General features: G+C 40.2%; 1 protein-coding gene across 1 annotated transcript in view; it reads right to left on the bottom strand.

Annotated features, from left to right (window-relative positions):
* The window catches only part of SLC16A10 (solute carrier family 16 member 10), a 146319-nt gene that overhangs the window by 33538 nt on the left and 95768 nt on the right, over window positions 1-17013 (bottom strand). The window contains exons 2-3 of the mRNA XM_077162670.1: window positions 10669-10813; window positions 7944-8406 (exon numbers count right to left, since the gene is read on the bottom strand). Of these exons, the coding sequence (XP_077018785.1) occupies window positions 7944-8406; window positions 10669-10813 (608 nt within the window). The remainder of the gene's footprint in view (window positions 1-7943; window positions 8407-10668; window positions 10814-17013) is intronic.

Genomic DNA, 17013 nt, shown 5'->3' with positions numbered 1-17013 from the left:
GTTGATGTGGGATAAAAGCCTGTATCCAAATAAAGCTTCATGAGGGGAGGAGCCTTCAAATTAACAATTCTATTTCTGTTTATTCTATAACATAACAATTTATTTTCTAGTTGACATAAAACTTGTGAAAGGGTCCTTACCTCATCACCTAGTTTAGTTTCCTCAAACTTGGACAAACATTAACTTGATACTAATCCAAGGATAAGCAAGTATCCATAGTACTGTTGGATTCTGAGATAGTATTCAAATAGATACTATATTTTATCAAATAAAACCCAAGATAGCCAAGAACAAAACAAAACACCTGGAGAAATGCACACATAAACAAGCGAGAGGAAGCCGCAGCTTTCTGACACGCTAACTTTTTAGGGCCCTCCCAGGAGACTGATTCATCAGGAGCCTCCAAGAGTTTATATGTTTACTCCAAACTTCAATCAACTTACTTTATTTCAATTTCTCCACAATATTATTTATGTTAATAAAATACAAAACAGATCTTGCTATAATTTTGTCCATTTGCCCATTTGTGTTCCTCTGCTAGGTTTAATGTTTGTTGCAGAAAACAAACTTGAACATAAAGCGATGTACGGTCCACGTCTGCTCCTCACAGCCCGTGAGTGGCGATTGTGCACTGCCTCAGTTATCTCATGTTCCCAGTGTATTAGAGATCAAGGAGAAGTTGGACCTGGACATAAGGCCACATGACCTCTTGTCATCCACATCACACTGGAAAAAAACCCCGTTCTCTCCTGAGTCCTGTCCGTGGCTGTGTGGCACACCCTGAGTCTGGAACCGTTCAATGCTGCCTGTGCTCTCAGCTTTGAGAGCACAGAAGAGAAACTTACAAGGAAAAGGAAACCTCTGACTAGGCCCAGTGTGGCTGGATATGGGTGGAATCCCCTCTCTGAGGGGTGACCTGATGGAGAAACTGTGGACTCTCTTGTAAAAAAGAACATGGGTGGGCAGGCCACGGTGGCTCAGCAGGCAGAGTTTTCGTCTGCCATGTCTGAGACCCAGGTTCATTTCCTGGTACCTGCCCATGCAAAAAAAAGAACATGGGACTTAAGAGTCTGAGACCTGTGTCCAAATCCCGGCTCTGAACATACTCAATGAGTGACCCTGAATAGGTGTAGCTCTGCAGAGTGCTTCCTTAGTTGCAAATATGTACTTATTTATTATATTAATTAGTCATCTTTTGTGATGATCATGTGAGATTTTCTGAAAATACTCCATGTGTGAAGATTCTTGACAAATGTTAACTGAGTCTCTCTCTGCAGAAGTCAGAAAGATGAAAGCACACGTGCTGCACCTATATCTAGGAAGCAGCCCCTGAGCTTGGCTTCGAGCAGAACCCCTCTCTGACAGCAGTGTGCATAGAGGTGCCAGCCCATGAGGTCTAACGGCTGCTTTCCAGGAGTGACCCACAGCCACATATGGGGTTACTCAAAGCTATAAAATCTCTCTTACTGTACAAAGTGCCCATTGGCTTGTTTGCCTCATTTCATTTCCAGCTTAAAAACACAACTTATTTGTTCACTATTTACAACTGGACTTGGAGTCCACTTAACTGCCCTGTCAGCAGACTAACAATGGTGTCTTCAGTCACCGTTTCAGGTAAATGACCTTTTCTCTCGAGAACAGTCAATTGCTACCCATATATCGCCAACACACGCCTTTTTCACAGAGGTTTTGGAAAACAGGCTGTTAAGCATGTATATTAGAGATTTCAAGTCATTGGTCAGTCATCTTCCTACATGGGTCTAAAGCTTAAAAACTAAAACTTGATCCAAATGTGGTATATTATGGACTCAAAGAACACATGTGCCAAAACAGCCGATTTTTCAAAGTGAGCAGTGTGGAGAGATATGAAGCCCTTTGAAACTAAACTTCATTGTCACATTCAATTCAGGATGGAGGATTTCATGGCACCAAGAAAAGTTGCCTGGTCACTGTCATTGTGTGGCATCTGTGAATCGTCTGATGGGTGTGGCTCTAAGCTCTGCAATGCAGGGTTCCCGGGCAAGGGCTCTCAAAGCCTGTCCTGACAGGCGCCACCCGAGGCTCTTCAAGATTTTTGACTTTGCTTTTATTTTGCTGTAGGTATCAGGTAGAAATGCAGACACTGAATGAAATAAAGATTGTGTCTGCAGTGAGTGTTTTTGGGGGGGATACAGTTTACAGACATGTCTTTATATAGCCTCATCTATTAGTCACATATTAGTCTATGTTTGAGCTTGTAAAATGAATACTTTTTTACACGTTTAATATAAAACAAGGGCCTCTGTCTGGCCTTCCTTGTTAACAGGGATGGCTACCAAGAGTTCTTGGTGTTAAAAAAAAAAAAGTGCATTCACTTACAATAGGGACAGAGGCAAAAATTTTTCCCCTCTACCAACTTACAGTTTCAATGAATGTGAATAAAACTACAGGTCAAAGCAAAATATTTCAACTCTCCCCACCATCAATAGATGGCATTAATGGTTACACAATTATTCTGAGGTTTGCTGCGTTTGAGCCCTTTTTTCTTTTAAGTGTTTAATGAATACATATATCAAGTCCTAGAAGTAAAAAACATGAAAAATCAGTATGACATCAAAAGTAGGGAATTTTAAATGGTGAGAAAATGATGAATGCTGCTTGCATAGTGTCACTTTAGACTTATCCAAAATAGGTTTAGTCACTCAAGTTTCTGAGCACCCATTGTGCACCAGGCACAATGTTAGATGCTTGGGGCCCATCAATGAACAAAATGGAGAAAGGTCCTCACCCTAGTGGAGTTCACAGTCTAGTAGAGGTAAATATACAGACAATGAACAATAATCATAAGAATTATTCATTCATGTAGTGTATCAGAAAGTATTGAGTGCCATCAGAAAGGAAAGCAAGCAGTGTGAGGTGGAGCTGGGAATGCTGCGTGGGGTGTGGGAAGGGGGTGGTCAGTGTCAGCCTTCCAAGGGAGAAATTAAGAATTAACAAATGATTATGATTACTGAACACTATATAGATGTTTTTCTTTCTCTATTGTGAATGGGCAGAGTTAATACCTGAAATGCCTGAAACTCAAGTAGTTTCATGCTTGTTTATACTTAAGATTGTAATGGTTATGACCTGGTCTCAGTCCTTACAGCTGCTGTTGTAATGGCTATTCTTGCCTAGTTTCAGCCCTGTTTATACTTTCTAATTGATGGTAACAATTTCATTACCCTACTCCCACCCTCCTGCAGTCTGAATCCATAAAAATCCTGAATTCCTTAGACTCGGAGAGACAAATTTTGAACTCTCTCTTTGAAACCAGGGTGTCATGGATTGGCTGTTATGGGCATCAGACTTAGAAACCACCATTTTTGATTGGCATCTGCTGCATTAAGAAGGTAAATAGCAAAGGTGCCCTCTCTTTCCTGGGAAGGGAAAGAGAATGGAGGAACTGCAGACTGAGTTCAGTCACATGGACATTGATTCTATCATTCATGCCTACTTAAATGAGACCCCATATAAATTTAGAATGCTTGAAACCCTGATAAGCTTCCATGCAGGAACAGAGTGAAGGAGGCGGATGGTGGCAGGAGATGAGACTGCAGAGGCAGGAGGGACCAGAGGCGGCAGGGACCAGATGGCAGAGGACCTTGTAGGCCACAGAAAGGACATCAGTTTTTCTTTTAGATAAATGGCTTTTGAGCAGAGTGGTTTCTGTTTTCAAGTGTGGTTTCTTTGTTGAGAACAGACGGAAGGTGGCTGGGGAGGGAGCTGGAAGACAGCTGTGAAGCTATTTCAGTGATCCTGGCTAGGGGTGATGGTATCTGGTCTAAGGTGTTAGTGGTGGGATGGCGAGAAGTGGTCAGATCCTGGATATATACTGAAGGGAGAACCATCAAGATTTCATGCCTGTATCAGGAATATAAAAGCACAAGAAAGAGGAGCCCAGGATGACTCCAAGGTTTAGAAGAATGGAACTGCCATCTTCTGAGATATGGATGGTAGGGTGTAGTGCAATGAAAAACTAACATGGCTAGATTTTGCCCTCGGTTCCTGATGAAGCGATCACTGAATCTTTGGAATTTCCTATGTAGGAGTATCTTTTGTTTTTCCAGGTGGGCCCTGGACTCACACTTGATAGTCGTAGAGTGGGCCAGCCACACTGCAGTCCTAGGGTGGAGGCCAGCCACAGAGACCAACCAGATGATTATGGGGTTGGAGCTATGAGCCTTCTCAGATCAGACCCACCACCTGGGCCTCTGGGAAGGGAAAGAGGAAGGAGGAGCTTCAAACTGAGTTCAGTCACATGGATGTTGATTTTATCAATCATGCCTGCTTAAATGAGGTCCCATATGAATTTAGGATGCTTGAAACCCTGATAAGCTTCCATATTGCTGTCATGCTGGGAAGGTCAAGAGACATACTGACTCCAAGTGAAGAGCACATGAAAGCTTGTGTTTGAGACCTTTCCAGAACTTGCCATAGAATTTCTCCTTTTGGCTTCTTCTTATTTGTATCTTTTACAATAATAAAGCTGAAATTGTTAAGTATAGTGCTTTCAATGAGTTCTGTAAGTCATTCTAGTGCATTAGCAAACCCAAAGTGGTGGGAATCCCTGAATCTATAGCCAGTTGGTCAGAAGCACCGGTGGCCTGGGCCCCTGAACCGGTGCCTACAATAGGTCTTGCAGAGGATTGCCCTTAGCCTGTGGAGTCTGGTCTAATTCTCGGTAGAGTCAGAATTGAATTGACTGAGTTGCTATAAATATTTGCTGTTGGTGTTGGAAACTGGCAGAAATTGGCTGATAAACTTTATACAGGGGGCAGAGCAAGTTTGGGGAAGATCAGAACTTCAGGGTTGGATATATTAAGTCTGAAACATCCAGCAGTCATCCAAGTGGAGATACTGAGTACACAGTTGGATATCGGTCTGGTGAAGAGTTCAGCAAAGAGGTCTGGGCTAGAAATAAAAATTTGGAGTCACTAGCAGATAAATGATATCTGAATTCAGGAGACTGAATGAGATCACCAGTGGAATGAGTAGAAAAACAGATGAAGGAGTAAGCTGTAGCACACTGATATTCAGAGGTCAGAGACAAAAAAGAAGCGACTAGCAAAGAAACAGAAGGAATGATAGGGAGGTAGGAGGAAACTAAGACAGCATTACCCTCCTGGAAGCTAATGGAGAAAAACTGGATAAGGAAGAGCCATAAACCCTCAAAGCAGAAAACAAAACAACTTAACCCTCAGGCAAAAGGGCCAATCTGTAAAAAGTGAAGCAGCTGCTATGAGGAATAGTTGTTAAAAAAATTTAGGTCTTGGGGGTGCAAGGGTAGTTCAGTGGTAGAATTCTCACCTGCCCTACGGGACACCCCCGTTCAATTCCTGGCCCATCACTTCCCCAAAACAAAACAAACAAAAACTCAACAAAGGGTGCTGCAATAATGGGATACTCACCTGGAAAAAAATTGAAATGTGACCCCCCCCACCATAGAGCATACAATGAAAAAGTAAAAAAAATTAGGTCTCATCTTAATTGATCTAGAAGATTTCAATGGATAAGCATAAACGAGTAGGCCTAAAAGAGAGATCATTTAACAGCTTCCAAGTATGAGACTTCATTTTTAAAAGTCAACTACTGAAAAGATAAAATCCCTACCCTTGCTTTAGGAGCACATTTGCCACAAAGCACATATAATCTCTCTCAAATCATTGTGTATGGCCTGATAAACAGGGAAAGATTTTAGAATTTTGAACACAACCATAAGAGTACCTCATTGTACTTCTGAAGCTCAAAGAAGAACTAGACTGACAAATTACTTTCCTAGCTGATTAAAGATCCACTTTTAAAATAAAACTTCACAAAACCCATGGAATTATACTACACAGTGAGCCAACTTAAACCATGGACTTCAGTGAATGGTACAATTATAAAAAGTGCTATCACCCATTGTACAAACGTCCTACACCACTGCAAGGTGTTGGTGGTGGGGTGGTATATGGGAATCCTGCATTTTATGCATGATTGTTCTGTATAAACCTATAACTTCTCTAATAAAGAAAAAAATGAAAAAATAAACCACCAACAACAACTCAAAAAAACCCCACCTCATCTTCAATTCCAACTCCAATGCCAAGAAGCTAGGGAGATTTTCTTAACCACCTACCCAAATGGATATGATCTTTCTTCTTAGAATCTTCTATACCTCCCCCCTTAGAACCACTCCAACAGGAATCACACTGTTTTAAGCCATAATAACTCATTCTCACGCCAGAGCAGGTCTAAATGTTTAACATATGTTTTCTTCAGTCCTCACAACAACTCTGCAAAATTGGGTTTATTCCTATTTTGCAGAAGAGAAAACTGATATTTAAAAGAAGTTGCCTAAAGTAAGGAACAAAACCAGGATTTCAGTCTAGTTCTGTCTCATTTTAGAGTCTTCAGCTTTAGCCACTATATAATACAGCTTCTTGCACCAAAGAATTACACTAATAATTACCATTCAGTTACTGTTTCTGTGACATTAACTTTGAGAAAAGACAGAATAAATGTTTTTTTTGACAACATAAGCTATGGAAGAGGTAGGATGGTAAAGTTGATCCTTCCACAGTAGATCTATATGAAAATGAAAAATAGCTTCAGGTGGTTCAGATACACCTTTCTAGGAATGTGAAATGGACTATCAGATCACAATGTGGCCACATAACTGCATTTGTGACAGTGTTTCCATGCTAGTTAATTTTACCTACCATGTCAGTCTCCGGAAAACACCAAATGGCTAAGAATACTAAAACCTACTCTTTTTCCCTTGTCTCCCCACCACTGGTCGTCACAGTTGCTTCCTCAACTGCTCTGGCAAGATGAGAAAAAGGACAGTAGAGAAATCAGTTATTTCTAGATCCAGAACACGTCCACAATTGCTCTCCTTGTTTCTTTGCTCTAATTTCTTCCTGAACTAAGTAAGCACGGAACAGTTGAGGATACAGTTTAATAGCTACCTCACGAACCCAGTAATTCTTTGAATTAATGATGCCAACTTTCACCAAAACTCTTAACTAAAGAAAAACTGCACAAGCATCCAAAAGTTGACTATAAGCTAGAAAAAATACGGGTATATAAACACATATATGAAAAAGTTATGCTACTATTATTTCTGTTCATCATTTACCAACTATATTAAACTGCAAATACATTTACTGCCATAGCAGAAAAAAAAAAAAAAAAAAAAAAAGGAGGAAGTATAATGAGCATTTCTGACGAAATTTTGTCAGGGCCAGAGACTTCAGACACTGCTTATTCTTGTTATAGAATACAGAGGCTGAAATCTGCCTGTGACATAGAAATAAACAATATAAACTGCTTTAGCACTTGAAATTCTAATTTCCTTTGGAACCCTAGCTCTCCTCTCCTCTCCTCTCAATCTCAATTTGGAACTCACCTTTAACATTTTCCAAATATTCCTCTGAATAGAATTCCCATTTTCCCTTAAGTGTCCCACAAGTAAATAAAAGGTTTCTTCGTACAAAGGCCATTGCTTTTCAGCTAGTTACCTAATTTCTGTGCCTTTCTGTTGAAAAATAATTTATTGATGTTAACAAACTCATTGCTCCATCCTTGTTCTTCATTAAGATTAGTAAATTACTTGAAGGAAAAAAATGACCTATCAAGTATTTTGTGCTGATGTTATTTGTTCTAAGCTTTTAGCCTTCCTTTATTTATTTTTAAATTGTTTTTATTTGTTTGGGTCTGGGGATTGTTAAAATACTAAAGCACACCATGAAAACAAATCTCTGTTCAATGATCTGATGGATACGCTGTCCTTAACTTGAGAGACCTTTAGTTTCAAGAGTCTCTAAATTACAACCTGGAGTGTGTGAGGCCAGCTTCAACCTGATCTATCTCACTCCACCCAAAAGCTTTCCCGTATAAAACAATATCCATTACTGGGGAGGCCAAAAAAGCATACTCACCAAATGCATATAAGGCACAAAGTATCCAAAAAGTGCGAGAGGTATTCCGATGGCCCACACCCTATAAGCTGTCACCTTGAAGATGGCAAAATTGAAAACTCTTTTCGGAGGACTGAACTTTCTCCTGGAGAAGAGCGCGCATCTGCTTTCTCCTTTGGCTGCACTCTCCTTATCACTGGCACTGGGAGTGAGAGGTCGGTAAGTGAAGCCAGCCAGAAACAGAATAAACATGAAGACGCAGAGGACCCTCAGGGTCCCGGAGAGGCCCACGCTCTTAATCAGAACCCGCAAAAGGAAAGGCCCCAAAATCGTAAAGACGCTGCTGCCGGCGGTGACGATGCCGTTCACCAGCCCAAGGCGCTTCTGGAAATAGTGTCCCAAAATGACCAGTGAAGGCTGGTATGCAAAGGAGCAGCCGCAGGCAAATATGATTCCATAGGTGAGGTACAGAGGCTCGATGGAGCTGTATAAAGATGAAAAAGATGGAAAGCAGCTTTCATTATTTTCATCCCTGTGCTTGGTAGAATAAAACCCTATACTAAAAGTGACTTTTAGTTAATCAACAAATTTCCTACAGACAAATATTAAACAAAAAACAGAGGAGAAAACTTAATAAATCAAGAATGTGCATGAAAAATGTCTTTAATTGACTCTGAGTAGATTAAAAAAAGGTTTCAAGTATGTGAAAAATGACGGTGATTTTGTTCCTTCTTTCCCCCCTTTAAAACTGACAGTGATTAAAACTAACAAAAAGCTTAGTTTCAATAAAACTTTTAAAAACTGAAGAGTTTTATTATTAAAAGCCATTATTTTACTGGATTTTTTCCAAGCACCTATTATGAAATCTATTAAAATAAAAGGCTGCATTTGATATATTTTCTCCCCAAGGTTATTTTGGGAACATTTGCACAGAGCAGCAGTTGTGCCTCATTTTTGCTGGCTTAAGGGCTGCAGACCGACCTTCACCCCTCTATTGTGTGTCTCTTGGTGTTGTGTAAGATACCAAAAAATCATATTCTGATTGCAGAAAGACTAAATTGTGTGTCCATCGGGGATCCCAGTTTGCATGCCTCAAAAGAATAATAGCAGATTAAGAATTTTATAGCTTAATCTAAAACTTGATATTTTGAGGGCAAAGAATCATATTATTACATTCTTTGAGACAATTAAGGTAAGGAATAAAAGAAAACTAGTTAAAGTCTTCTTTTTTTCCTTTTGAAAAGTCTAATTCAAAGGCTATTAGAAACCAAGATAAAGTTAGTTAATAATTAAATTTTGGAGAATAATGCTAGGCTAGCCATTTGCGAGGTATTAACATGGAATTCTAGAACCTGATAAAGTTAAGACACATCGGCGATCTTCTCTGAGGTGCCCTCCCCTCTCTGCTGGTCCAAAGCCAGCATCATCTTCAAATCAGGCTCAACACTCAACTCCTAGGTTTCCCCAGGTTAAACCTACCTCACTCCTCTTTTACTAAGCCTACACACATCGTTCAACAGGTATGAGGAAGCTACTGTGTACCAGGTATTTGGTAAAAAAAAAAAAAATTAAAAATATGGCTCTACCCTCTGCTTAGGGAAACAAGACATCCACCCCAAATAATATAATTATACAAAATAAATAAAAAATAATACTTCACTCGTTCTGCATCAGCTTTCCAACATAGGTAATTAATTTTCCAGATAACTGCAACTGAATTCTTAAAATGCTAACATCTTTTCATTTAACATTTTTTTGAGGGGAAAAAAATCTAAGATCTACTATACACTCCTCTGCCTACCTCAACCATACCATAAAAATAGTATTGACAACACTGTATCATCACAAACATCAATTTCTATGCAGTTATATCACATTATTATAACGCTGTTAGTAAGAAAACTGGACTGCCACATATATCAAATTAGAAATATTCTTTTACATACAACTTTGAATACCAACCCTTTAGAGACACTAGCTTCATATCTTCACCTACAGAGTAAAAAGCATGAGCTTTTTGATGGTATCCTTCCCTGCTACTGAATCTTTTTCACTTCTAAATTTTCACTTCAGTAAACAGACAATTAAAATTAACAGACATTCAACAACTGAATAAGCGTAAAGTAAACCAGTAAGGCAATAGGATACTGACCTTGTGTGCAAAAAAGGAGTCAGAAGGGACTGACGTTACCTGAGGTTGCCGGAGGAGGCGGTACTAAGAAGGCAGACCCAGAGCCAAGAGAAAAGTGGTACCCGGCATACCACATTGGAATGTCTGTCCCATCCCACCTTGCTGCTGTACATTGGTCTGAAATCATTCTAGTACAGTCAGTCATGAAATACGTTTGGTAACTTCTGACCAGGAAGTTAAATGAATAGGAATTGAATAGAAAGAGAACATTACATGTAGTAAGAAAAACCTGGTCTCAAGGTTTTGTTTCAGTTAGGAATGTGTGATGAGCTCACAGAATTATCTAAATAAAACTATTTTTTCCTTTAAAAAGTTTTTTTAGAAGAAAAATAATCATAAAAGTAATTTAAAGATGGATGTCTATTTTCTACTAAGCAATAGTTGTTTAGAACCCAACTAAAATTTCTAAAATAGGTGGAAGAAAATCAGAAATGGAGTTCACTTTAGAGTGGAGGAAGGTATGGAGAGAAAGTGCTTCCTTGCAGAGTCTTTGAAAGGAACTACTTTAAGATATCTATCTTCTTAAAAAGCAACACAAAGAAACCAAGTCCTTACCTTACAAAAGAACTGGACATGAGCCCAATGAAACCAATAGCAGCCCCCACGACAGCTGTTTTCCGACAACCAAATATGTCTGTGAAGACACTGGCAATCGGACAGCAGAAGAAAATCATCCCCATGGAGAGAGAACCTACCCATGCTGTAAAAGAGAAAGGAAAAAAGGACACGTTTATATTTATTTATTACATCTGCTATAATACATATATTTTAAATGTTAATCTGAAAAAGCATTACTAACACTGATAAATAGGGGGCAAGTTGAAATAAGTTAGTAACAAATCTGAATCATAGTTCAAAGCATTGGTTAATACTAATTGTAATTAAAATAGCAATTATGGGTTTAATTAAATTCCTGGAAGTTTGTACTCAAATCAAACATTTCCCCTATGATCCTAACGCTATTAATCTCTACCCTGAAATCTATGGTTTTATGCAACTTCTGATTTATGAAAGAAAGTCATTTAGGAATAGAAACTGCAAAGAAATGACCACAGCAAACAGAGTCATTAACTCTTGCAGGGATGAAGAGAACTATAATCATTTGGGTCCAGCCATTAAGAATGGATAATTTGTTTAGGGTTCATTACGTAGTTAAGGAAATAGTCATACATTAGTAGACTATTTGTTGACCTGGATCAGGGTTACTGGGTGTACACTTGATAATTGTTCATAGAACCATATATAAGTTTAATATATCTTTTCTGCAAGTACATTATTTTTCACATTAAAAAACTGTAGAATCATTAGTCATAACGTCTTATTACAAATCTGTAAAGACCACACCCACCCACCCCATCCCCAGCTGAGAAACAAATTCTGAGTATAAATAATCATAATCTATGCCAGGAAAATGAATGATCTCATAGGAAATCTGTAAGTTCCTCTGAAAAAGTGTAATAAAATTGATGGGCCTAAGTGAATTTGGCTGTAGAGCAAGCAGATCTGGGTTGAATCCCTCATCTCCACAATTGCAATACGTCCTTGGGCAAGTCACCTCACCTCTGGGTCTGTTTTCTTATCTCAAAAATGGACCTTTCCAGGATTATTAAGCTATAAGGGCCCAGGGCCCAGACTTGCCACCTCCTGTATTTTGAGAGCAAGTCACATAGCCCCCCACATGACCAGGACAGATGTTAAAGGTCAGAAAGTGTGAAAACCCCTTCACCCCTAATAACCAAACTTACAAAAGTCTGCTGAAAACCTCATTGGAACCAAATCTCACAAGACTGTTAAACTTTATAAACCTTTCCCTAGGGTTGTGCTTCTCTCTCTCACTTGGCTTTGGGTGGAGTGCAGATTTTCATCTCCCAGCTGGCTGCCATTGGAAAGATCTTCCTCTTGTCCATAAGCCCCTAATTAAACCCATCGGTAATCTTCTGTCTAGTATGTTCTTTGGTTTTGGGGTTGTGCTGGACTAGAACATTTGGTGAGCCAGCCAGGAGAGCAAAGAGCCACCAGCTGTAGAGAGTATGATGGGGAAAGGGGACTCTCTGAGGTAATCCTGGGGCACCCGGCTTCCCTGGTGCAGGGAGGGTTGCCCATTTGTCTGACTACACTGCAGGTGGTTGGGCATTGTGTACAGTGTGGCCAGTTATGGCAAGCTGTCTTGAGGAAGACAGAAAAAATCTGTAAGTCTGTGGGGACTGTTGCAGCATACTGTTTCAGAAAGACAGGGAAATCAGCAGATTTCAAGGAACCATTGAATGAGAGGCAACACCTTGTAGATAAGAGTTTAGAAATATTAGCATGCTGGTATACTAGAGTGAGAAGGCATATCCTGACTTCCCCTCACTGGGATCCAAAGGCTTGAGGTCCTAGATTCTTTATCTGACAATGAAAAGGAGAAAAAAGAGGAAATTTGGGAGGCAAAGGGTAGAGCTATGTCACATCTCTATGCAGTGTTTCCAAAGGTTGCCTCTTTCAACACTCAATTCTTTCGTATTTCCTTAAATAGGGCCAGTCAACATGTTTTCATCCTCACCTGGGAAGAACAAAGGATTTTCATCATGCTTCTAGGAGGCTAGTCACATATCCTGACCAATTGCTATGGGCTAAATGGAAAAATGTGACTCTATTTCATTATATTGATTATGTCATGTTAACCAGTTACTTTTCCAGAACCAAAAAAAAAAAGCCTCAGGCTCATTATTATTTTGTCTGAACATCTGGGAATGGACAACTGATAATGGTGGACTGCAACGCCTCAGCTGCCCTGTCAAATTCTTGGGTATTGTATAGTTGGGGAACAGCAAAATCTATTCATTATGTAGTAATTGATAAGGTACAATGTTTTCCTATGCTGAATATGCCAAAACTAACGGCTTTCTTGGGATTGTTGGGATACTGGAAACTTTTCATTCCTCGCTCAGCCCAAATATTAAAACCTGTGTATATTTTGATTAGGTAAAGCTATCCTGGGAATGGGGTACCTCTCAGCAGGCTGCTTTTGAAAAACCCAGATGGGCCATACCACTGGCTCAGATTTTATGTGGGGTGAACACAGATGTAATTTGTGAATTAGATATGGCCAGTTCTGATATTTGTTTTGGGTGGGGCTTGTGGCAAAGGCAACAGACAAAGCAAGTTCCCACTGGCTTTTGGTTTTAGTTCTACAGTCCCTTAGAAAAACAACCATGTGCTGCCTATAATGCCTTACTGCAAGTTTAAGGAGACTAATTCAGAAATGCCCTGTGAAATTAAGAATAACCATCCCCATACGGGGATGGGTATATACTTATCTGCTACAGCACAGCATTTTCAACAATAGCCCCTTAAGTGCAGAAATGCATGATATTCTGAGACCAGGTTCCTATATGGAAGAACAACACTTGCTCCTCCCTGCTGATCCTCCCAAGGTGGCTGTCCCTGTGCCCACCATTGATGGATATGGACAGTATACCTAAGTCTGCCTGGTATAATGATGGATCAGACATGGGCAGTCTGCCACCTGGATGGCAGTAGCCATGCAATCCAATACATTCACAACATGGTGGGAAACTGGGACTACGCAAAGCAGTCAATGGGCTGAATTAAGGGCTGTATGGATGGTCATTGTTCATGAACCAAGAGATGAATTAATTATGTGTACTGACAACTGGGCAAGGTACCAGGGCCTGGCATTGTGGATGATCACGTGGAAGCAAGAGCAATGGACTGTCGTCTGGCGCCCCTTATGGGGAAGAGAAATGTGGAAAGATATCTGGACTGTCACAAGCAAAAGGTAACTGTGTTCTATGTCTCTGCCCATAACACTGATTCTTTGCTTGGCAATATTAAAGCAGATGCTTCAGCAAAAATTCATACTCTAAAGCCAGCATCGCACGAGGCTGTCAAATGGTTGCATAGAAAAACAGAACACTATGAGTACCAGACTCTGTGGAGAATGGGACAACAATTCCAGCTGCCCATCACCAGAAAACAACCCAAAGAAGTCACAGACGCCTGCTCCTCCTGTTCGCGGTGATGCTGAAGGATCCTTCTTCATCAACTCAATCACATCAGCCTTGATCAGATGCCAGTCACCAGGTGGCAGATAAAATGTATGAGGCCCCTTCCCTTATCTAGAGGTGCAATATATGCTTTTACAGTTGAAGATATGGCCATTAGTCTGTGGTTGACCTTCCCAGTATAGAAAGCTAGCCAAGAACTACATATGTAGCTTAGAAAAGTTCTGTGCATTCTTCGGGGTCCCCAAACATGTGGACAGTGATGGGGGACCCCTCTTATGGACTGCCTGCACTACTGAACATGACATCTTATGAACATTTCATTTGCCTTACAACCCACAGCAGTAGGGGTTAATTGAAAGGATGAATATGCTTTTGAAAAAGCAATTAAAAGGTGATAAGCAACCTCTGCAGCAGTGGCTAGCTGGTTGTATCCAGCCCTTGTCAGCCTCAGTTCACAGCCCCAGAAGCTGCTCTGGCCCTTGTTGAACTGGTAACGGCAGGGCTATACAGGTGCTGTGAATTCAGGTAAAAGGAACACAATGAGATAATGAAAATAACTTGGTCTTGCCTGTACCACAAACATTAAAAATTGGGGAAAACAAGGTTGACTGGCAGAGGTCCTGGCCAACACAGCTGTGCTAGCTGGGAATCCCAGGTCCGTGGGGTGTTGGCATCACCCAAAATGTAAGTATTAGACCACAGTTTATACACAAAATGCTAAAAGTTGTATATATAACCAATTCAGGACCCCCCACACCCCAAGGCACAGTATATATGACTGTGGATACTTATTATGCCCAGGCTAAGTATGGATTTGACTCCAAAAGCTCCCTGCAATTGCAGGGGGGAAAGGTGTGGTTATCCGTCTACTAATGGAAATTTAGCTTGTATTCTTTTTGCCCTTAGTGTCATAGCAAATACCTTCCTGCAATAGGCTTCTGTGGTAATCTACGTGCATGCTCAATCTCAATGCCGAGTGTGCATTGAACTGCCACTGTCAGGTGCCACCAGCTGCCTTGGACTATGGAGAATACCCTGCTGGCCTTGCAGAATTCAGCATATCAGAAAATCTGGGCGACAGTCTCACTTAGAACTAATCACAGGTTTCATCAGTTATCAGTAGAATGATTCCATTCCCTTTTGCAGTTGTGGCGGCCTCACTGTAGAGCTGTTATCTCTGTGTAGGTGTTGTCTCTGATGTTCTCTGTCTCTTACACTGTTACTGAACGCAGTGTCTGTTCCATGGTCAATGCAGTTTGCTGTGCGGGGTGGAAGGTAAGGACCCAGGACCTGGCCCCGCCACCTCCTCCATTTTCAGAGCAAGTCACTGCACACAGACACTGCATGATGAGACAGATATGAAAGGTCAGAGAATGTAAACCCCCTACCCTAGCAAGCAAATCTCACGAGAGTCTGCTGAAACTCCACTGTAACCAAATCTCGTTAGAATGCTAAATTTTATAAGCCTTTCCTTGGATATGCCTCTCTCTTCTCTCTTGGCTTTGGGCAGAGTGCAGACTTTCATCTCTGCCTCTGGGAAGACCTTCCTCCTGTCCAGAAGCCCCTAATTAAACCCACGGGTAATCTTCTGTCTGCGTACTCTTTGGTCTCGGGGTTGTGCTGGGCTGGAACCGTAGGATTACAGAGAATGTTCCAAAATCTGTCTGTCTTATAAAATGAAGTACATGATCTCTAGAGCCCTTAACCAGCTCCAAAGGCTGCTAGGATAAGACTATTTCCTTAGCACAGGAAAATGCAAATGATCAATTCTTAATTACTGGATCCAAATGAAGCTTTACCATACTCCTAGGAGTTTCATTTAACTCTTTGTCTTCTTACATTTTACATTATTTTCTAAATTATATTTATTTCAATCAGCCATATTTCTACTTCCGTTCTTCCCTTACAAAAAGTAAGCATGACTATAGTCTTAAAACAAAACAGAGTAAAAAGATCTCAAAAAAAGCCACCTTGATGTAGGTGATACAGGCGGTTTTAGGAGTGGACGGTGGAAGGAGGCTGGTTGGCCAGTTGATTTAGCAAAGCCCAAACCCCAGATGTGCTGAGCCATTCCATATGGGTCTGCTCCGGGAGAAGGAAGCATTTTTTTTGTGTGTGTACTATTTTATATAAAAATTTCACTGTTTTAAAATAATTTAGTCCCCTCAGAAATGGACAGCACAATACTACTCAATTGTAATGAAATTATGTTAAAACACTGAATGAAGCTGCATGTGAGGTATAGGTTTTTTGGGTTTTTTTTTTTTCTTTCTTTCTATTGTTTTAATTCTTATTCTGTTGTCTTTTTATTTCTTTTTCTAAATTGATGCAAATGTACTAAGAAATGATGAATATGCAACTATGTGATGTTATTAAGAATTACTGATTGTACATGTAGAATGGAATGATTTCTAATTATTTTGTTAATTCTTTTTTTAATTAATAAAAAAAAAACTGGAAAAAAAATAATTTAGTCCCACTCAAAAAAGTCTGGTCATCTGTTATGTGTAAGAAACAATCTGACATTAAAACTAGGCAGACTAGGGGGAGAGAACACCAAGTGACGGGAGGCAGGGACGCAAGCCCAGGGACCCAAGGACTGCAGCAAACCGGCACTGAAGTCAGGGAGAAAACGTGGTTTTGCTAATGACTTGATTTTGGACCACGGCCTCTAAAATGCAACTCCTCTTTTTTTGAAGACACAACCTATTCATGAAACCTTCTGTGAGCACTCCAGAAGAATTTAACATTGTTTCCTTTGCACCCCTACTCGCCCCTGAAAATAAGAAAAGCGCATATAATACACACACAAAACTAGCAGACTAGAAGAAAAACATCCTAACATCTATTTTTGGATACAGGCACATTTACAATTAAGTAAAACGCCGAC

Source organism: Tamandua tetradactyla, chromosome 5 (genome assembly GCF_023851605.1).
Source record: "Tamandua tetradactyla isolate mTamTet1 chromosome 5, mTamTet1.pri, whole genome shotgun sequence".
NCBI lineage: Eukaryota > Metazoa > Chordata > Mammalia > Pilosa > Myrmecophagidae > Tamandua > Tamandua tetradactyla.
Note: the sequence above shows the minus strand (reverse complement) of the source record. Positions and strands in the feature narration are given on the sequence as shown.